This window comes from Neolamprologus brichardi, chromosome 22, assembly GCF_056152115.1.
Source record: "Neolamprologus brichardi isolate AB-2024 chromosome 22, ASM5615211v1, whole genome shotgun sequence".
NCBI lineage: Eukaryota > Metazoa > Chordata > Actinopteri > Cichliformes > Cichlidae > Neolamprologus > Neolamprologus brichardi.
In genome coordinates this window covers 21,086,054-21,108,840 of record NC_142124.1, presented here as the reverse complement: position 1 = coordinate 21,108,840, position 22,787 = coordinate 21,086,054, and the positions used below count along the sequence as shown (strand labels likewise).

General features: G+C 42.5%; 1 protein-coding gene and 1 pseudogene across 1 annotated transcript in view; both read left to right on the top strand.

The window, feature by feature from the left end:
* LOC102790453 (dynein axonemal heavy chain 3-like) overlaps positions 1-13,644 on the top strand; it is a 34,084-nt pseudogene extending 20,440 nt beyond the window's left edge.
* Positions 13,645-21,330: 7,686 nt separating this feature from the next.
* Positions 21,331-22,787, top strand: part of LOC102790743 (inactive phospholipase C-like protein 2) — a 29,922-nt gene continuing 28,465 nt past the window's right edge. Inside the window, exon 1 of the mRNA XM_087835102.1 lies at positions 21,331-21,913. Within this exon, the coding sequence (XP_087691228.1) occupies positions 21,668-21,913 (246 nt within the window). The 5' untranslated portion in view covers positions 21,331-21,667. The remainder of the gene's footprint in view (positions 21,914-22,787) is intronic.

The window sequence follows — 22,787 nt, the reverse complement described above, 5'->3', positions numbered from 1 at the left end:
ACACAAAATAATACCCCAAAATCACATCCTGGACCACAAAAAAAATAGGTCAAAAGATACATGAAACCAAGTTAATTCCCTTAAATCTAAAACATACTAGTCAGAAATGCAAAAACTGACCCTGAAACAGAAGAAGTTTCCTCAACTTTCTGCGCCGCCATCTCACAAATCAGTCTCTTGGGAGGCCTAACACTCCTCCCATACCTAGTGGTAGCTAGCCCATCCAAGCCCGCCTGAATACTCTGAGGCTGTGTGCAAATAGCAACATCTAGGTCAACATCAGCCATGGGAGCAACAGGAGCCATGGCAACAGGTTCAGAGCTTTGATGGAGAGCAGCATCACTGATCACGGGAGCAGGCAAGGCGGACTCACTAATGGAGTTTTCAAACACGTCAGCGTTAACTTCAGGGGGTGGGTCCTCCGCTGTGATAGAACCACTGCTGGGGTCCACATTGCAGAGAGAATGGCGTCTCACGTTGAGGGAACCTTCAACTTCCACCAGCTCATCATCAGCGAGACCCTGTATCTCCGGCGTTTTCAGTAGCCAGTCCAGTGTCCTGTCATGATGATCCATCTGTGTTGACTTCACAGACCCTTGGTCATCTCCATTATTCAGATTCCCTCTGCCCAAGTCAACAAGGGAGGCCGGGCTCCCCTCTACACCTAAGCCCAGGAAGTCAACAGGGAGAAGGAGGTTTCTGTGTACAACTTTTTCCTTGCCTGTATGGCTCTCTCTTATCCTGTACACATTGATCCCAGACCTAACTGACACAACATCATAAGGCGTGGGATCCCACTTGTCGGCTAACTTTCTTTTTCCCCTTTCACCACGATTGGCCAACAACACTCTATCACCTACAGCCAGAGGTGAGCCTTTGACTTTACGGTTGTAGAGTCTGGCATGGCGCGCTTGCTCATGCAAAGCATGGTTCTGGGCAATCTGTGAGGCATCAAACAGGTCTTTCCGCAACCGTGAGACAAACTCATGGTGGCTGATCACATCATCATTTTGCAGCACATGTTGGAACATTATGTCAACAGGAAGGCGTGGAACTCGCCCAAAAATGACATAAAAGGGGGCCAAACCAGTCGTCTCATGCACTGTGCAATTGTAGCAGAACGTGAGTGTGCGTAACATCTGAGGCCACCTAGCCTTGGCCGTTGGAGGGAGAGTCCTCAGCATATTCCCAAGTGTCCTGTTGAACCGTTCAGTGACCCCATTGCCCATAGGATGGTATGGCGTAGTATGCGATTTCTGCACACCTGCCATCTCTAAGAGGTCCTTCAACAGTCTGCTTTCAAAATTTGATCCCTGATCCGAATGAATCCTCCTAGGAAAGCCATAAACACAAAAGAAATCATCCCACAACCTGCGCGCTACATGTTTTGCAGACTGGTTTCGACAGGGAAAAGCATGTGCCAATTTGGAGAAATGGTCAGTTACGACCAGAACATCCACCTTCTTATTATCACTGAGCTCAGCGGTCCAAAAGTCTATGCACACTAGTTCCATCGGCTCTGACGTCTGGATGTTTTCCAGTGGTGCACAAGCATGAGGTTCAGGTGTTTTTCCAACCACACATCTCTCACACCGTCGAACATGGTTGGTTATGTCTTTCTCCATCCCGACCCAGAAAAACCTCTCACGGGCGAGGGAAAGTGTTCGTGCCTGGCCCTGATGGCCTGCATTATCATGAAGGCTGAGGAGGACTTGAACCTTCAGGCTATCAGGAACAACAAACTGGAAAATCTTCTTGCTCAAGCGGTGATGCTTTATCACCCTGTACAGGATGCCGTTCTGTACTTTAAGCTTCTTCCACTGCCTGAGAAGCCCACCAACGCCACCTGGTTCTGAAGCTGCCTCTCGCCCAGTAGCCTTCCTTTTTCTTCGCACATAGAAAAGGACTCTGTTTATTGCCTGATCTTGTTGTTGAAGACTTGAGAGCTGGCTTTGTGGGAGAGGAACGACAAGGTCCTCCTCAGGAAGCTGTGATAAAGGTGGATTGACATTGGTCAAACCAGGGTCACACTGCGCACTCAGCACAGCTGACACCTCATCAGCATCGATCGAACCCCTCTCACTCTGATGGTCACACTCAGAAACAGAATTTGGTGAGTCTGGCTCTGTGTCCTGAACAATGTGGCAATTGTTAGTCAGCCGAAAAGCATCCTGCACAGTACCTCTCACAACCCCGTTGACCTCATCTAGTAGAGCAACATAAGGCTCTTTCAGCAAACGATGACCAATACATGACTCGACAAATGGCTCACGGCTTAAAGCATCAGCCACCGTATTTTTAACCCCTGGCACATACTTTAGATCAAAATCATACGCCGCGAGCTTCGCCACCCATCTCTGCTCGCAAGCATCTAAACGTGGCTTTGTCAAGATGTAGGACAAGGGATTATTGTCTGTCCAAGCCGTGAAGTGCCTCCCTTTTAGCCAGTGGCTGAACTTGTCACACACGGCCCATTTAAGCGCCAAGAACTCTAGTCTGTGCGCTGGGTAGTTCATCTGAGACCGTGACAATGTCTTGCTGGCAAAGGCAACAGGTCGAGCCACTGTCTCGCCAGGAGAAACTTGTGAGAGCACTGCCCCGATGCCATCAAAGGAGGCATCAACTGCAAGGATGAAAGGCTCATTAAAGTTGGAATGAGCAAGGGTGACAACATTAGCCAGTTCCATCTTGAGCGTTTGAAATGATGTGCGACACGCTGATGTCCAGTCACTTGGTATCAGAGATGGTTTGGCAGAGGGTCGCTTCCTGGGCTTCTTTCCTTTCCTCCCGTGGGGAATTGCCTGTCGTCCTGAAAGCAACCTGAACAGGGGCTTGGCCTTCGCAGAACAATCAGGAATGAAATGTTGGTAATAAAGGATCATTCCTAAGAAGGACCGGATCTTCTTCTGGGAGGGAGTCACACCATCGCTCTCCATAAGCTGTTCCTCCCTAATGTTGGTAATGGTGTTAACCTTGTCTGGATCAGTTCTCACACCATCCGCACAAATGACATGTCCAAGAAATTTAACTGACCTCTTAAGAAGATGGCATTTCTTAGGGGCCAGCTTAAGGTTGTGACTCCTCAACCGAGAGAAGACCATCTCAAGACGTTGAAGGGCGGTCACCTCATCAGGCGCAAACACCATCAAGTCGTCCAAGTAACAAAGCAAGCTGTTGAAATTCTCGTCACCAAAGATCGACATCATCATTCGCATGAAGGTCGCCGGACTGTTCGACAGGCCCTGAGGCATCCGGTTGTACTCATGGAGACCAAAGGGTGAGGAGAATGCTGTGTATTTCTTGTGAGGCTCATAGAGAGGCACATTGTAAAATCCAGAGGTCAAATCCATTGTCGAGAAGAAAACATTTCCACTGAGAGCAGCCAGGGCGTCGGCTTGGTGTGGCAGCGGGTGCGCGTCTTTAGCAGTTTTTGCATTGAGCCATCTGAAATCAGTGCAAATGCGCAGGCTGCCATCCTTCTTCCACACCAAGACCAGCGGCGATGCGTACTCACTGTTTGACTTCCGGATTATGTCCCTTTCTTCCATCTCATTCAGAGCAGTTCTCAGCTTCTCATACTGACTCGGCGGCACTCTGCGATAAGGCAAACGAAAAGGCCTCTCATCCACAAGGTGTATTTTGTGGACAAAATCGGTAGCTTCCCCACAGTCCATTTTATCCTTAGAAAAGATAGACTCATACTTTTCCACAAGCTGCAGAAGCTGATCTTTCCATCTGTCAGACACCTCACAACTGTCTAAGTCCAAGTCTTGTAGTCCTAGTCTGTGCAAGAGTTCCTTCCTTTGTTCAACAGACCTTATAGGCACAGAACCCTGTTCAACAGAGTGGCTGTTAGCCATGATCTTTTCAGGAGGAGACAGCTCTTCAACTGCAATACAAGGGTAGACATCAGCGATTTTACAGTTCTTCCTCAGAGTCACACGCTTGTTGCTGGGGTTAATCAGCTTGAGGGGAACCCATTTGTCACCCCACAGTGATGAGATGGAACGGCCAACCAGGATGTCTCTGGGTCTACATCTTGACTGTGTAGGCTCAACAATAACAGTGCAGCCTGCTGATAGAGGTGAAGAGGGAGGTAATTTACCCCACACGAGGTGTTCCTGAAGAGGTTCCAGCGTAACACGCTGTCTCAACTTCACTGTGCCAATCTTATCAGGCACCGCCCCGCCCCTCCAACGCTCAACATTGGAAAGCATGGATAAAAACTGGCTACAGTCATCATTGGTGACATCACCTGAAATAGATAGAAGCCTCCAATACTCATCCGTATTCTTCATCACATGAATCAACGACTTAATAGCGTTACTGCCAATAATCATGTCATCACTTTGGCCTGGAATAACCAGCATGGGGATGAGCAGCTTGAAACCATAAATAGTCACTTCCAAATCACAAACTGCTTTTGGTTGGAACTGGTGACCCCCAGCACCAACAACAACAATGTCATTAGCTGGTTCAAGCTTCAGATCAGGGCAGGACTGTAAAAGCCGCGTAGCAGCAGCCTCACTAATAGAGCACGACATAGAGCCACTGTCGATCATGGCTCTCAGTGAAACTCCACCCACAGTTCCCACAGTTGTGTAAAACAAACTGTCAGATTTCTTAATTCTTTGCGTCATTTGGAAGACAACTGTCATACCAGGTGGCGAAGCAGAACACAGAGAATCATACATGGATTCCAGGTCATCACTGTTGCAGATGGGAGAGTCACTCAGATGATCCACACCTTCCTCCCTCAAATGTGGATCAACTAGTTTTCCGACCGTTGAGGGACAGAAGACGACGAGGATCTAGGACAGGCACGCCTGGCATGGTCAGGTGAGTGGCACAGAAAACAGAGTTTGTGATCTCGGCAGTGCATAAAAGCTGTGTGAGACATATCATGACAGACGGAACAGGGTTTATCATGTAGGCCCTCAATCCTGGAACGTCTGGAATTAGGCCGCGTGGTCACACCAGGCTGAAAGGATCCTTGCAGAAGAACCTTCTCAAGCATGCCTATGAGCCGCTCCAAAGTAGCTGAATCTGTCGACTGTGGCTGAATGTGTTTCTCTGTTGGTTGGGCAGGCAATGCTGCCGATATCTGCTGTGCATTCATTGCAACTCTCCCAGTTGTCATGCTGCTTGAATTCAACGTTCCTCCCGAGTGGGACTCACATAGGATTTCCTGGACCTCGTGGGCCGTCCATCTATCAATTGTCTTTGATCTAAAGATCATGGCAAGCTCAGGAGAGGGACAGTTTTTGATGAACATTCGGGTGACCTCAGTGCTGGGGCTACCCAATGCCTGTCCTCGTTCCTTCAGGCGCTCAACAGCAAGATCAACAGCACGGTGCAGCCTAAGCCAGTAATCAAATGCACTTTCACCTTTCTCTGGGAGAGTGGTGTAGAAGTCTGCCAGTGGAAGAGGTGAGCACTGAGCAGAGTCAAAGTGTCTCCTCAGGATTCCATAAATAGCCTCAGGATCACGTGTGACATCTACGACACTGTTTCTAATGCCAACCTGGACCACATCCTTAGCCTTGCCTCTCAAATGAACAAGGATCTCTTCAGCCTGTTCTTCAGATCTCAGACTCCCCAGCTTTATAAAGGCTCTCATCAGATCCTCCCACTCTCTCACAGAAATGAGATCAGAACCATCCCCTCTGAAGCATGGTGGGTCCTTAAGCTTCCTGTGGGACACAAACTGCACATGCGCAGCATCAACAGCAGGTGTAGACGACACAGCATGGAAAGATGTGGCAGTAGGTGCAGGTAAAGGGGTACTAGCAGACGGGCTGAGCTGGGTTAAGATACTCTGTGCTACCCTCTGACCAACCAACTGGATCACATCCCCCATCTGACTCACAATCTCCGTGGCAATAGTATCTGGGTTAGGAGAAGGTGAACTGTTGTTCTGAGACATGTGTGACACAGGGCTAGGGGGAGGGACAACAACCCCTTCACTAGACTGGGACCCTGGGATCCTCTGACTATCCCCTCTAATAAAACCACGCTCACTAACAGGAGTGTCATAACGCAAACGCAAAGGGGAACATAACAACCCCCTACCCCTACCAACAACATTAGGAGTACTCGATCCCTCCTCTGTGATGTCCATCACAGCGACTAGAATAAAACAAAAATGCTATATTTGTTCCTTAAAAAAAATGTGCCAGAAAGAACACAATAAATCACAAATGTGCAGCGCTGAAACTGGCCCCACGTTGCTAAGAGGAGTCCACCGTCCAAACAGTTGATTGACGGCTCACGGCACCAATGTAACCCCCCCTCAGTCTCTATTTCCGGTGCTGCATGAGTAAAACTCTCTGGACTCGAGATGGGTAGAGCTCAGGCGTGGTTTATTCCCCTTTTTGTGGGTCTCTGCAATAACATGGGAACATGGATAACCATGGGTTTTCAGCAACACGATTCCGCCCAAACACAGCAAAAGCTTCATTGCTACTACGGATAACCAAATGATCGTATAGTGGAACACTGTTTTCTTAAAATAAATAAAAAACAAATATTGATTGAAAAATAAAATGGCAACAAAACTTATTACGGAAAATAAAATAAAAACATTACTGCATTGTAGTTTAGGTAACAAAAGAGAAATTAATTCACTCAAATGCACGGTCATGTAAATATAAATAAACTTCCAGACCAAAGCTAAATTTCCTTTCATGTACAATAGTAAATGGAACAATGCTGCCATCTACTGGGCAAAACTTAACAAGCAGTATTTCTTAAACAAAATTAGCCTGCAGCTCAACCAAATACATGTTTCAAAATACACATACCTGCAATAACATGGGAACATGGATAACCATGGGTTTTCAGCAACACGATTCCGCCCAAACTATCAAAAGAAGTTTCAAAGTTATTAGACACGACAGTCTCCTCTAGCTGTTAGCCGCTAGCTCAGCGTGTCCATTTTTCCTACCGTCTAACCCATTAATTGCAAAACAAGATCATAAAACTGAAATCTACTCAGATGCTACAGTATGGGCAGTTCATGCTGTTAATGCACTGCCATGTTAACTTCAATGAGGATTTTCAAATATGTTTTAAACTCATGTTCAGTCAGGGCGGACCGAGGAAGGACTTACCACAGCAAAAGCTTCATTGCTACTAACGGATAAGCTTAGGGAAAGCGCGTTTACCAGTAGCAGACTTCCGCTGTGGATTTTCAAAATAAAAGTTTCGAAATAAACCCATGGTTGCGATCCCAAGTTTAACAGGAATTTAACAACAAGAAAACCATATTCATTCTTTTACATCGTTACACTAGCTAGGCTACAAATACACACAGCCGCTCTATCATGTGATGCACACTGCTGCTACGTGAGCCGAGTTACGCTGTGTAGCAAGTTTTGTGAGGTGCTTTTTTGATATTTAATGGATCGGATTACATTTTTTTATTTCTCGCCGATATCCGATCCAGTAATTTGGGTCAGTATCGGACCGATACCGATACGTAATATCGGATCGGTCCATCTCTAGTTATAACACGGGGTCAGAAATATAAGTCCTGACATGTGTGGTATCCACAGAACCCTCTGAATCTCAGCTAAAATCTCATATAAACCATATCTACAACCACCAAACACAAGGAAAACAAGCCATGATTAAAAGAGCTGTTACCTAAATGTGTAAAAGTCCGCTAAACAAACAAAACAGAACCAGAAATTCTTCAGAGTTAATGTAACCGGTTTTCTGACAAAACGTCCTACTTTGTCAAAACATCCTACTGTGGCGTAAATTTATAGTCATGTCTATCAATCTGATGAAAGTTTGTAATTGCAGAGAAATACTCAATTAATTTTGGGCATTTCATTTTCTGTCTTTATCACCATGAACCCTGGTTATGCTGGCAGGGCTGAGCTTCCTGACAACCTAAAGGTACATATCAGACCAGTTAATACAGTCATACAGTTAATACAGGCTAACAACACTGTTAACATAATATAAACAGTAAGGTGAATAAAATATACTGTATGTCGAGCTGGCAGTCTTAGTCTTCCAGGCTCTTCCCGTACAGTTGCTATGATGGCGCCAGACTATGGTCTCATTGGTGAAATCTCACTATTCTCTATGGGCTTCATGGGGAAAATATTCCACAAAATGTTTTGGTCTGAAAATTATTTTAAGAAGAAGACTTGCTTGGTTAAAAAAAACAAACCCTCTAATTCAAATTTTACTGACAGTTTGGCCCAGAAGATTGCGGCCACCTACCGTTTGTGCTCCGAGCAGCTGTCTTCTCAGCACCACTACGACTACGGTATGCGAGCTGTGAAATCTGTACTGACTGCAGCAGGGAACCTAAAGCTGAAATATCCCTAGGAGAATGCAAGCGTGCTGTTGCTTAGAGCGCTGATGGATGTCAACATGGCCAAATGTCTGGCGCAGGATGTGCCACTGTTTCAGGTGTCAGATTTTGTACCACTTCCACTGATAGACTGAGTCTGTTAGTTATAAATCAGGGCATGTTAACATATCATTCTCCTGCTGCTCCCTGCACGACATCATCTCTGACTTATTTCCTGGAGTTGTCCTTCCAAATCCAGACTATGACCTCCGCCTCAAAGCACTCAGTGACAACATTGCAAAGCTTAACCTCCAGCCTGTTCCATGGTTCATTGGCAAAATCATCCAGGTATTGATTCAAATTTATAAATGTTTGCAGAATTAATTTTGCTGTATATACAGGTGTATGAGATGATGTTGGTGTGTCATGGCTTCATGATAGTAGGGGATCCTTTAGGAGGAAAGACTTCTGCCTATAAAGTTCTTACTCCTGCACTTGGAGATCTTTACAATGGCAAATATTCACAGTTTATAGTATACACAGTTTATACTGTGATTGCCAGCAAGTTTCTTTGACTGCCACATTTTTGCTTCAGACTGGCCCATTGCAAGCTATTGATTAATTAAATGTATTTATTTTATGTTATGTTTTTGTTTCTCTGTTTAAATTGTTATGCAAATTATCTCCATTTAGCCAAGTTCATGGATGAATTTGCAGTGAATTTTTGCATCATCAACCCCTAGGCCATGAATCAATTGTATGGTTGCTTTGATCCAGCCAGCCATGAATGGTCTGATGGTAACCTGGCCACCTCCTTCAGGGATCATCTCCACCTATCTCCACCTCAGAAGATTGACAGTGGATCATCTTTGATGGTTTGACCTTTTGTCCCAAAGATCCTATCCACTTGGCACAAAGCCTACAAAAACTGTATTCCGGCATGATGGGTTAGTAAGAATGACTTCTAATTGATAATTGGTTGGTCAGAATGTATTCATATTTCTCACTATGTGTTTGTTTTAACATTTCTGTCAACACCAGATGAAATTTGTGCACCAGAAACACACAGAATATTGTCAGCCAGCAGATAGCCATGTGGTTTCCTATTCACTGTGGTATGGTCTCTTGGTGTTACCATAACTGGAAATAGTCGTAAGAAGTTTGATGTCTTCTACCGCAAACTGATCATGGACATGTATGATGAGCACCCTCGGCCCAAAACCATCAAACTCAAAAAGGATAATATCTTTCCTAAGAGAGGTAATGAAAATGTATTAGGTATGTGAAAATACGTATATGATGTGCTCATTTTTACTGTTAGTTCAGATGTATGGTCATGTGTGCCTGAGTTTTAGCATTAATCGGGTTTGTATCATATTTGTCTGTCTTACCTTGGGGCTTTTACTGTAGATTATCGTGTAGAATGCCAGGCACAGTGGCATATTGTATGTAAAGAGAAGAAAATCCCCTAATCTGAGGACTTTACCCTCACTAACACCCGGAGTAGCCAGGTGGCCTCAGGGCATGGCAAATTGCAAGATTTCCAGTGGACTCGTTCTCCACAGACAATGGCATTGTTGTGTTTAACTCCCGTCGGTATTAACCCCCTGCTTTTGGCCTGGAAGGGAGCTACAAAGACTCTTTTATTATAAATCTGAATTATAAAAGGCTTTAATAAAGTCTGGCTTTGTGTCATTAGGTCTGCTGAAATTTGACCTAGATATGGAGGGCAGTAAGACCCAAACCATCTCCCTTGTTCAAGGGCAGGGACCCATAGCAGCTCGAATGATTGACAACGCCATCAAGGTGGGCACCTGGGTGGTACTGCAGAACTGTCATCGAGCCACCAGCTGGATGCCCACTTTGGAGCGGCTCTGTGAGGAAACCTTTACTCCAGAGAAGACACACCCAAGCTTTAGGTAGCAGATTCTACACAGTCATTTTTTAAATTAATTTATTGCATCAATAACATAATAACAAAATTATACATTCATGCTTTTTCACTCAGGTTATCGTTAACCAGTTACCCATCTGATAAGTTCCCAGTCAATATCCTGCAGAATGGGCTGAAAATGACAAACAAGCCTCCTAAAGGGATTAAAGCCAACCTGTTGCACTCATACCAGAGTCATCCCCATCTCTGACCCGGACATTTTTGGTGGTTCCAAGAAACAGGTCCTTTGGCAGAAGCTCCTGTTCGGCCTAACCTTCTTCCATGCTCCAGATGTTCCTTAATGAATATGAAGAGGTTCCACTGGAGGCCCTTACATACCTTACAGGTGAGAGTCAACATAGCAGTTTACTGAGCAGGTTATCAGCTAACACCAATGAAATGAGCAGCAGCAAATGAGGAAATGTGATTTTTTTTTTTTTATATGACCTTTTTTGTGACCTTGTCATCTGTTAACTCTACACTGTAAGATATCCATAATTTTCAGTGATATTAGATGGAGCATTGATATTATCAGGCCATCATTCCCAAAGTACATACAGTTGCATTTAATAAAAGAACACAATAGCCACAGATTTTATTGTTAACCCAGAGGTGTTATGTTTCACCAGCAGTTTTAAGGGAGGACCCAAGTGCAAGACACTTAACACTTAACTTAACATTTATTTAATTAACTTCACAACAAATGATACAGCCATAGAAGTATTTCATCAGACAAAATTATAGTGGTGAGACAGGAGTAGATATACCATGAGGGGTGACAGAAAACAAGACAGGTTGAAGCAACTATGGTGGAAAATAAAAAGGTGGGAAACAAAGTACAGCAATTAGACGCAAAGAAAGAAAGTTTAAAAGCACGAAAGTAAATGTCACTGAGATGCACACAGAAACAACAAGGGGAGACAAACAACCACAGCTGACATTGGGAAAATGTCAAATATGAGAAGGATAACAATTAAATAAAAGAGGAGCCAAAACTCAAACTCTTAACAAAACATCATGACAGAAGAATTAATTTGTTTTTAATTAGCAAATGTAATATTTGTCTGTAATTAAATCTAGATTATCTTGAGCCTTGGAGAACCAATCTGTCCACGATAGTCCGATCTGATAAAGAGTTGAATACAAAAACAATATATTTATGTATTGCAGACTTATGTAGACTACATTTGAAGCCTGCCAATTTATGCCGATCCCTGTGTGTTCAGACTTCACAGTAACGCGGAAATCACCAAGGACAATCAAGAGACCAATCAGCTCTTAGAAGGAGTGCTCCTGACACTTTGCAGGCAGTTGGGTGGGGGTTACCACCCAACTGCCTGGGTGGTATCATGAGGCTTCAAGCTCTTGTCTGTTTGTGTTGTAGGAATTAGTAGATGAGCTTGCAGAGGACATCTTGTCTAAGCTGCCCACAGACTTTGGCATGCAAATGGTGATGGATAAATACCCAGTCAAGTATGAAGAGTCCATGAACACAGTTTTTTTTTTAACTCAATTTTTATTATAATTTACAACATTGCAACTTGTCAATGTTCACAAGTAGGACAGTTACAGGAACCGCAATGCAGAAATACAGATTAAAATAAGAACTGCAATTAGGAAGCACAAAACAAAACTGGGAAGCAAAACAAAACCCAAGCAAGCAAGCAAACAAGCAAACAAACAACAACAAAAAAAACCCCCAAAAAAACAAAAACAAAAACTTTATGTAATATTACATAACATGTGACAATCTTAGCCATAAATGAACAAAACGAAACAGACCTATGCTAAATTATTGAAACAGTAAAGCATGTATGGGTCGCCAACGCTCAGTAAACAATTCTTTCTGAATCCGCAGAGCATGTGTTATTTCCTCCATTTGGTAAATTTCTCTTACTTTATCAATCCACATATTATATGAAGGTGGGTCAAGATTCAGCCATTTAATAGTAATACACTTTAGTGGTGCTGTAAGCAAGATTCTTAAGAGATACTTTTTATTGTTTCCCGCAAAACCATTTGGTAATACTCCTGAAATGGCTAGCTGTTGGTCTTTTGTTAATGGTTGTTGGAAAACTGTATTGAGAACTTTAAATATGTCATTCCAAAATGAGCAGATTTTTGGGCATGACCAGAATATAGGAGTGGGTTCCTAAATAAGTACCACAATTTCGCCAGCAGGTGTCAGGATTTGTAGGCTTCATTTTGGCAATTATCTCTGGGGTTCTAAAATATCTCATGACCGCCTTCCATTTAAATTCTCTCCACAGCCCAGAATTATGAACACTGTTTTGAGGCAGTAAGTCATCCGATTTAACAGGTAGCATTAACTTGTGATGCCATGCAGCTGAAGTTGGGAAACAAATGTGTTGTGTTCACTGATCTGTTGAAATTCTTTACAATTCACCCTGAATCGCTCTCCCCTCCTGTCAGACTTACAGATGTGGTATGTGTCAGGCTGGTAAAAATCAGAAAAGCTATGAAGGGCCAAATTGCTATGTCTTCTGAACTCAAGAGCATCTTTAACAGCATGCTGGTGGGCAAGGTGCCCGCTATGTGGGTGGCCAAGTCGTACACTTCTTTCAATCATATGGGGAGTTACGTGACTGATCTGTTAGCCAGGCTACAGTTTCTACAAGTAAGATTTATGATTGTTGTGAGCCACCTAGACCATGACCATCTTTGGAATATGACTGCCAAAATAAGGGTTGCACATACTAAAGAGTTGAAGGTCAGCAGCATACTATGTGCAGCTTGCTAGGACTTCAGTTATTGTTCAGATATTCAGAAAAAATGCATGCAGAAAAAGTACAAGCAAAAGCACTGAGAATATGTATTATTACTAACGATTTATTATCCTGCATTTTAGCTGTGACTATTTTTTTATTGTTTGTCATAACAGAATTAGATAGATAATGGCCAACCTACACGTCTTGTGGCTCTCCTGCTTTATTTCACCTAGTCATTTCTTACCGGAGTATCTCAGAATTTTGCCAGGAAGTACAACATCCCCATTGACTACACCAGTTTTGAATTTGAGACATGTATTTCTATTTCTAACTTCCCTCTGTGTTTTTGGTCATATTCACTCCGATTGATCTAAAGATATTTTATACTTACACCTTTGAGCTGTATTCCAGGTAACTACGGAAGAGTCGCAAATGGATGAAAAGCCAGAGGACGGAGGTTATATCAAAGGTCTGATCACGGAGGGGGCACGCTGGGACAGGCAGAACATCGGAGAGTCTCTCCCCAAGATTCTGGTTGACTCTTTGCCCATCATCAAGCGTAAACCAGGAGAAATGGACAAGTTTTGACATGAAAACATATGTATGTATGTCCTCTTTACAAAACCAGTGCCCGCCGGGGGACTTATACACATTTTATGCATCTTAGATGACTTTAGATTTCTCCAACCATTTTAACTTTTACAAATTGAAATATGCAAAACATCATACCAACACAAGAACAGAAAGTTAAAGAAAAATTAAATAAATTAGAAAAAACAAAACAAAAATATTTTTCTTTCATTTATGGGGGGGGGGGGGGGGGGGGGGGGGTGACTTAAATCCTATGTCTACATTAAATAAAAGCATTACAGTATTAAATAAAATTATTACAGTATTAACCCATAGAGATGCAGATGGAGACGTGGGAGATTTCCAAAGAAGTGGAATACTGTGCTTAGCTCAAAGGGAACAGAAAGCCAACATCTGTTTCCTGGGGAGATATATTAAGAGGGGTCATTGGAATTCCAAATATGGCAATTAGAGGGGCTAATTTGTGCAAACTTGGACAGAAGAAAAACATGTGGCTTAAATGGCAAGGGGAGGTTTGGCATCTGTCACATTGGTCTAGAATTGAAGGAAAGATTTTAGATAAACAAGACTTTGAAAAATGGACTCTGTTTATTACTTTCAACTGTACAAGCTGTAGCCTAACACATAGTATACTTGAACGTATTGGGAGATTCACCTTTTTCCACCATGATTCAAAAAGTTCTGATTTTACTTGATGAGTCAGATTCGATCGCCATAAGTGTATGATAGTATGACTTTTTGTTAGGCCTAAGAACCAGAAAGCCAACCCATGGTGGGTCAGCAGGGAAAATTGGGAAATTTGGAAACAGTGATTAGACACGGTGTCTAATTTGAAAGTAGAGAAACAAGTGAGAAGGAGGTAGATTAAATTTTGAGGGCAGCTCTGAGAAGCTAAGGAGGACATCATCTTTGCGAAGGGCTCTCGTGGTTTTTATGGCTCTTTCCCTTCACTGGTTGCCTGTAAATTTTAGGTTTCATTTTAAAATTGTAGTTCTAACCTAGGGCCCTACATGGTCAGGCTCCTCAATATTTATCTAACCTGCTGAAACCACATACATCTTCTCGGGCTTTAAGGTCATTAGATCAGAGACTGCTGGTGGTACTGCGCACTCGTTTTAAAACTCGTGGTGATCGGGCCTTTCAGACGGTGGCACCGCGGTTGTGGAATTCTCTTCCACTGTCTCTTCGCTGCACGGACTCCATTGATTCTTTTAAGAAACAGCTGAAGACATTTTTATTTAGAAAAGCATTTGATTAATTTCTTCTTATGCTGTTTTTATAGTTTTATTGTTTTACATTGTTTTATTTACTGTTATATTGTTTTTATATTCCCATTTCCTGTATTTTAAAGCACTTTGTGATTTTTATCTGTGAAAAGCGCTATATAAATAAATTTTACTTACTTACTTACTTACTTTCGTGCCAAATCAAATATCCGGCGTTGGTAGTGGCAGGTGGAAATAGATGATTACTTAACAACAGTAATATGGTAGATTCGAGATTCAAAGTGTTTATTGTCATGTGTCACAATAGAAAAAGGCATTTCTCTGTGCAATGAATGGGAGAGAGGGATATGAATTTAAAATGGTATCTGAACTGAAACCATATCTTAAGTGTAGAGAGCATGATGGGATTTGAAGTAACAGAAGATGTTTTAATAGGCAGTGATGAATAGCTAAGAGAGGCAGGTAAAGAAAATGTGGAGAAATTGGTTGAATTGAAGCTTACACCAAATCAAGTTAGTTAAATTTAGCCAGTAGATCACGCTATGAATATGTGAAGACCAGTAATACTTAAAAAATTGGGTAGGGAAAGACCCCCATTCGAGGTGAACTGTTGCATTAGAGAGAGACTAAGTCTAGGGGCCCTTCCACTCCACAAAAAAGAAAAAAACATCTGAAAGTTTGTGGAATATTAATTCCCAAGTACCTAAACCCTGAGGGGCTGAGTTTAAAAGGAATGCCAGATTGCTTAAGTGCTCATGCTAAAGAGTTTACAGGGTAACATTCACTTTTGAGTAAATTAATTTTATAGCCAGAGAAAGAGCTAAATTTTTCCAGGACAGATAAAATTGGAGGGGTCAGCAACATACAAAAGAAGGTCATCTGCGTACAAGGATACCTTAAGTTCAGCACGTTCATGGATAATTCCATGAAAAGAAGGCAGGGATCTCAGTGCAACAAAAAGAGGATCTATGGCTAAAGCAAACAGGAGGGGGGAAAGAGGACATCCCTGTCTAGGGCAAAGGCATAGTGGGAAATAGTCAGATTAAACAGAGTTGGTGATGGCACAAGCCTGAGGGGGATATATAAAGATGTATAAAGATCCAAGACAAAAACCTTTCTCCAAACCCAAACCTATTCAGAACAGTAAAGAGGTAATCCCATTCGACCGAATCAAAGGCCTTCTCTGCATCAAGAGAAATAATCACCTCAGGAGATGTGGGACAGTGAGCAGAAAAAATTGTGTTTAGCAGTGTACGATTGTTAAAGAGCAACTGACAGCCTTTGATGAATTCATTCGGTTCCTGTGAAATAATCTGTGGAATAACGGTCTTGAACCGAGCTGCAAGTACTTTCACCAAAATCTTAAAATCCACATTTAGAAGAGTCAGCATCAAGCTTATTGATGAATTCTGGAGGAAGGCAAGCATCTCATCTGAAACTGACTGTGATTCAGAGCTGTAGAGATTGCAGTAAAATCTACTTGGCTTGTCACCATGCTTGTAATAGGCAACATGGGAAAAGTTCAGTCTGTAAATCCTGTCATTGCTTCAAGAAGGTCTGTGATGGATTGATGGCATTTTGTTTGTCAATATCCTGAATTTTTGCTGAAATTTCTGCTACCTTGGCCCTGTAATTGTTGTTAAGATTAGCTGAATAAGAGATAATCTGGACATGCAGATATGCTTTCAGTGTTTCCCATAATAGTGAGAAGGAGACTGAATCGCTTTTATTAAAAGTAAGAAAGTCATCAGCTGCTTATAGAATGGTTGAAATGAATGAATGAAATGAAATGGTTGAATGAATTATCAGATAGTACGAGAGTATTAAACGAAGTCTACCAATGAAGTTTATATCAAGGTTTAGCGGAGCATGGTCTGATGTAACGATTGGGTAGTATTCAGAAGACATGACTTTATGCATTAGAGAACCATCTGCAAAAAAACTCTATTTGGGAATAGGAAATTTTTTGTTTGTGAATTATGCATTCTCCAAGGATCTACAAACCCATTTTGAGACATGGAGTCCGAGATTGATTTTGACATAGACGACTGAGTAAAGATACGAGGTGAGGAGCGGTCTGATGTAGGGTTCATTACACAATTTAGGTCCCCGGCGAGAATTAAACAATGGGTATCAATAAAAGGAAGAGTGCTAAATAGGTTATTTGTAAAATCTGGGTTATTAAAATTTGGAGCATAAATGTTTACTAATAAAATGGGAGTATGAAATACACTACCAGCAAATATAGGAAATCTACCATTTTTTATACTTTATTGTTTTAAAAACTGTAAAATGAACCTTCTTACTAATTAAAATAGCTGCTCTTCTGGTTTTAGAGTTAAAAGCTGAACGAAAGGTCTCCCCAACTGATGAATACTTGAGCTTGAAATGATGTGTATCCTGCAGGAGTGTTTCTTGTAAAAAAATACTATATCTGGGTTTAGATCTGAAAATATTTTAGAGCGCTTCACCAGGTTGTTAAGGCCTTTGACGTTCCAAGTTAAAAATCTGACTGAGAAAGACCTTGATGAAGCTTGGATAACATGGGACATGTAATCAGTTGTTAATGGTAGAAGTGACTAGACCTCCCCCCCCCCCCCCCCCCCCAAAAAAAACAAACAAACAAACAAACAACCAAACAAAAATTCAACAAAAACAAAGACCACCCATCCCTCCCTCCCCTTGCTTGCACTCTGTCCTTCCTCAAGCAAAGGAACGGTGCAAACTCCTATGGGAGTCATTGACAAACTTGTGCTAACAGCTAAATGGTGCAATAGGAAAATACAAAAACACCTCTAAGTGCTGGGTGAGTCCTGCAGAACTGGACAAGTAATATAAAATGAAAATATACGATAGGCACTATTCTCAGGAACCAAGAATGCCTGCGGTGAAAGTACTGTGTTTAAATTTGTTCCGACCATGAACTTCTTTCTAGTAAAACCATCAAACTGTCACAAGTGAATGGAGTCATCTTTCTTTTCACCTGTTAACCCACTGCACCACACAATCTGCGTAGGAAAAATTCAGTCATAAATATCAAAATATAAGAGTGCACCTTATCAGGCTGAATGAGTGGCAGGATTTATTGAAATCAAACACTAGATGGCAGCAAAGGAAAAGCACTGTTTGTATCATTTTTAACAAAGTGCAACGGGGACTCACAATACTGAATGCCTTTGCACAATGCATCTTGAGTCAGATACATTTTCTGCAAATAACAAACATTCATGTGTCCATTCATCAGATAACTTTGAAAGGAAACACTAGTGTTGATATATTTCTAGCAAGCAGATTCAAGTTTGTGCAAGCATGACAGCAGGCCATCTATCTCCGCTCAGGCCCAATATGACGCCAAATATCTGCTTCACCAACCATGATTGAAAACTGGCTGAAGTGACAATAATTTTCCCCCATGACAGCAGATGTATGGTCTAATTACGAAATGCTGAAATTCAATATTGGATTCATATTCTCTGCATACGGGATGCCACAAATCACCATTGAATGTTTTCATGAAAGACCCGGCTCATCTAAACCTTTGCAAAGGGATTTGTTTTAGCATTTGAAACCCCAGAGTGTAGTTTCACAAACTCCAACACAATAACTTTAGATCAGGTGGCTGCTGAGTGGTGCTCGCTGGCTGTATTTATGTCAGCATTGCTTTATGTTCCCTGTGGTCAGCACTTGTGAGTTTAAACATAAATAATCTGACATCTGAATCCAGTTGCTGCACCATTACCCACCACGTTGCCTAGGTCATAAAATATTGCAACCTTAAATATATGTGTAATACAAATGGAGCTGATGGAGGTGGATGTGTCAAATGCTCCAAACTTAAGTGATGACGCATGTCCAGCAGCTGTGGTCTGCAGTGTGTATATTCTCAAAAATACAGAAGAATCGCAGTGTTTTGGGGAACTCTTGCAGTGAGGCAAAACATTAAGGATTCCAGCTTTGTAAAAGCCGTTATCTCCTCACCACAGGCCTCCTTAAGCTAATGTGTAAATGTCTACCAGAAAGAACCCCCAGGAGAATAATATGATCGCATCCCTTTAATAAAATGACCAAAGTGAACCGTCAAAGCACAGGCATCTCTTCCTACGCTTGATAGAAGAGTGACACCTTCGTTCAGTCAGAATAGGACTACAGAAATTGTGCTTCAGGTTTATGAGCAACGGCACCCTGGAGTCCACAGTTATTATATTATGTTAATGCAAAGCTGATAAAATGCAAGCCTCTCCTGCTTCTTCAGATAAGCTACTGTTTAATGATTAACTGTATATATATATATATATATATATATATATATATATATATATATTAATATTATACTGTTGTACTGTTATACTGTTATATAAATTATACTGTGTTTTATTACGGTGTTATTACACTGAAAATGGGGAACTGCTGTCTCATTAATCACACAACTGTTTGATTTTTGTAATGTAACGGTGGCTGTTGCACTGAGCTTGTTTTTGTGCAAGAATGGCAGTGAGTCAACAATTAAAAGGACCAGGGTTTTTTTTTTAAGGTACTTTAGACCAAGTTTGTCCTGCAGAAGCACATAAACAGCGCAGCAAAGGACAGAGTGACATTATATGATCTGGCTACACTTTTCTCTGAGTGTCCTTTTATTCTTAGAAAAAATGGACCTATTTTATTAGGCTTTTCCACTCAGGAAATCATCTTGGCAGCTATCCCTGTAAGTAATGCATCACAGTAAATTGCCCCTGTGTTCTCCAGCATAATCCACAACCTTTCTAATGACTTTTAAAAGGGCAATACTTTGTCCTCTGTGTTTTTTAGGACAATACATTTTTGGACATGACACTTTTTTTGCTTTGACATTGACATAATCATCATCATCTTCTTTTTGTAAAAAATGCCTTTTTACAATATTGCGGTGGATTTTAGCTCAAGGCACAAAAGTTACTGGACAACTAACTGACAAACTTTTTCATGGCCAACTGAGACATGTGCCCTCATTATTTCGAGATGGAATCAACTGCATGTCCTTTATCCAAGTGTTGAGCTTGCATTTGATAGTTTTCACTGGACGGTTTTATGAGGTCCAAAGAGCATTCTGATTCACTTTTAAAAAGACTGAAGACCAAAAGGCCTGAAGGCAACTGAGGCCAGTGCATGATCGCAGAATCATTTCCTCGAATAAGAAAAACAGCTCACACTTCTAACCAAGTAAAGAAAAGTCTCAAGTTGGCAGTTGAATCACTCTCAACTTCAGTTAAGCCTCCAATTAAGAGACACCTTTGTGGATGGAAACAGAGACACACAGGTGCAAACCAGTGTTTACACTCAAGTGCAAGAATTTCAGATCAGGGTGTAATAGAAAACACCTAAATAAGCCTGTACAGTTCTACAAAAGGAAAAAAGAAAATCTTTGGACAGATGAAACCAAGACGAACTTGTACCAGAATGATAGGAAAGAAAAGCATTGAAAAGGAGAGAAACAGCTGATGATCATCATCTGGAGGCAACATGGTGGAGGCAATGCTATGGCATGTGAATGGGCCATTAGTGTTTATAGATGATGTAACGGCTGATAGAAGCAGCAGGACGAATTGTGAATCATACAAGGCGACACTCTGCTCAGATTCAACCGAATGCTACAAAACTGATCAGACAGTACTTCACAGTGATAGTGGATAACGACCCAAAGCATAGTGCAAAAACAGCCCAGCGTCAAAGACAGTCACCTGGTCTCTACCCAGCAGATCAGCTTGTTAGCTATTAAATACAAAACTGAATGAAAAGACTCTCAAACAAGCAGCAGCTGAAGGCGACTGCAGTAAAAGCCTGGCATCTCAAGGGAACAAATGCAGCATTTGGTGATGTCTGTGGCTTCTAGACTTCAAGCAGTCATTCACTGCAGAGGATTTTTCATTCAGGTATTAAAATCAATCCTCATAGCATTTTAATATCACTGATTTCCAGCACCCCCCCCCCCCCCCACACACACACACACACACACACGCACACGCATGCTTAAAACAGATTATTATGGATTCTTCATATGTCAAGCTAATGCATTATCAGCCACACAGACAGTTACATAGAGCTTGCACATTAATTCATAACAAGGCTACTGAAAACAGTGGCAACTGTTCAGTAACTGCAGTGACAGGTTGTCCAAAATGGTAAGTTTCTCACAACCCAGAAGTTGTGAATACGCATAAAGCTGATTATTTCAAGCTGCCCTGGCTTACAAAAAACAAGTATGAAACACAAAGCGCATTATGTGAGCCTCGTTTCTTGGGAAGGACGAAAAAAGCATAAAACTCCCCAAAACAAACAAACAAAAAAAAAAAAACCCGCCCCCGAGATTATCGACACGTGACGACTTTATTAGCGCGCGCACGTATCTAGCTTCAAAGGATCAAGTCTGGACACGAAATAAAAACAAATCATAAATGGTTTGCACAATTGTGTGACACAGTGCTCTCATTTAAGATTTAGCACTCCGAGGAGGAGTAAGGGGAGGAGATGGTGGTGGGCGTGGTGGAGAGGTGGGGCGGAGCGGGCCGACCCAGCTGTATCTAAAATTTCCTGAACTCAAGCACACGTCCAGCTGTCGGCGAGATGTGAGAGCTGCAGTCGGCGAAGGTCTGAAGGTGTGTCTGTCACTGCTGTCCCTCCTGTCGCCTCCCCCCTCAGCGCGCGAGCGGCTGTGAGAAAAAGAAAGAGAGCACGAGTGAAACAGAGAGAGAGAGAGAAGTTTCCGCTGTCTTTAGGCGCACGGTCGCCGATCGTTCACGTAACACGATGGCACGGCTGTGTCAGTGTGTATCGCTGTCGCTGTTGGAAGCTCGGCTGCTTTCATGAACGCTAGGAAAACGGAAAAAACCTTGAAAGTGACACCATGGCAGAATTTGGAGAAAACAAGAGCGCCGTCGGTCCACCGGTTGCTGGCTGTAAAGCTGCGTCAGGGGGAACCGGAACGAACCTGGAGACGCACCGAGGAGACCCTGTGTCGAACGGCAGCTGCAGCGTGCCAAACGCCGGCAAGAAGGTCCAGAACGAGTCCAGCTGCGAGTCTCCGAAGTGGGAGAGCACGGGTCCAGACTCAGCTGCTAAACCAATCCCTCGACGCAGCAGTCTGATCAAGGTAGGCCACCAGTTTCATCAGCAGAAAACGGCTCATCTTCCTTATTGGAGGAGGAGGGGGGGAGATGCAAACTGTTGCAACTCCAGAAAACACCGAAAGCGTGTCTCATATAGACGACCAGCAGTGCAGAAACGCCACGCTGATACTGTGTTGTTGTTGATTTAAGTGAGAATAAAAGCTCCACCAAGCTGTGCGCAGATGTGGCGACTTATCACCAAAGAATATCTCGCCAACACTACTCGATAAAATCAAGTTGTAATCTGGAAATAAACTGTTACGCTGCATTGTGACACATTCTGTTAACTTCCTGACCGTGTGTGCCAAATAGGCAACAATCGGGCCCCTCATCTCACCTCGTGTGTCGGTGCTGCTGGATGAAGGCATGCTGTGCATTAAGATGCACATCAGGCTAGTTCCTGTCACACTGGAGATGGTTGTGTGTGTGTGTGTGTCACATATTTAGAGGACAAGTGTTGCCCTTTGGGCCCACGACTTCAAACCAAAACTTGCTTTGCCATACAGCTTCAAGCAGTGTTGCCTAAAGGCATCCTGTCAGTGCAAGACCAGAGTAGGAGCTAATAGGTGAAACCACCTGCTGCAGCCTTTGATTAAAATGGGAAATTACATTCACTCCATCCTCTGTGGCTCACAGTGGACTACAAGACCCCCCACCCCATGTTCAATTAACCACTCTGCCCACGCTTACCCGAGTGTCCACGCGAGCAAACGTTTATTGAATGAAAGCCTCCAGACTTAATCATACCCCCCCCATACACCCACACCCACCCCACTGAAACAGCGTTTCAGATATTGCCAGATCAATAACATCTAATTAATGACTTATCCCCTGAGTTTGTCCTTTTATGGTTTTAGG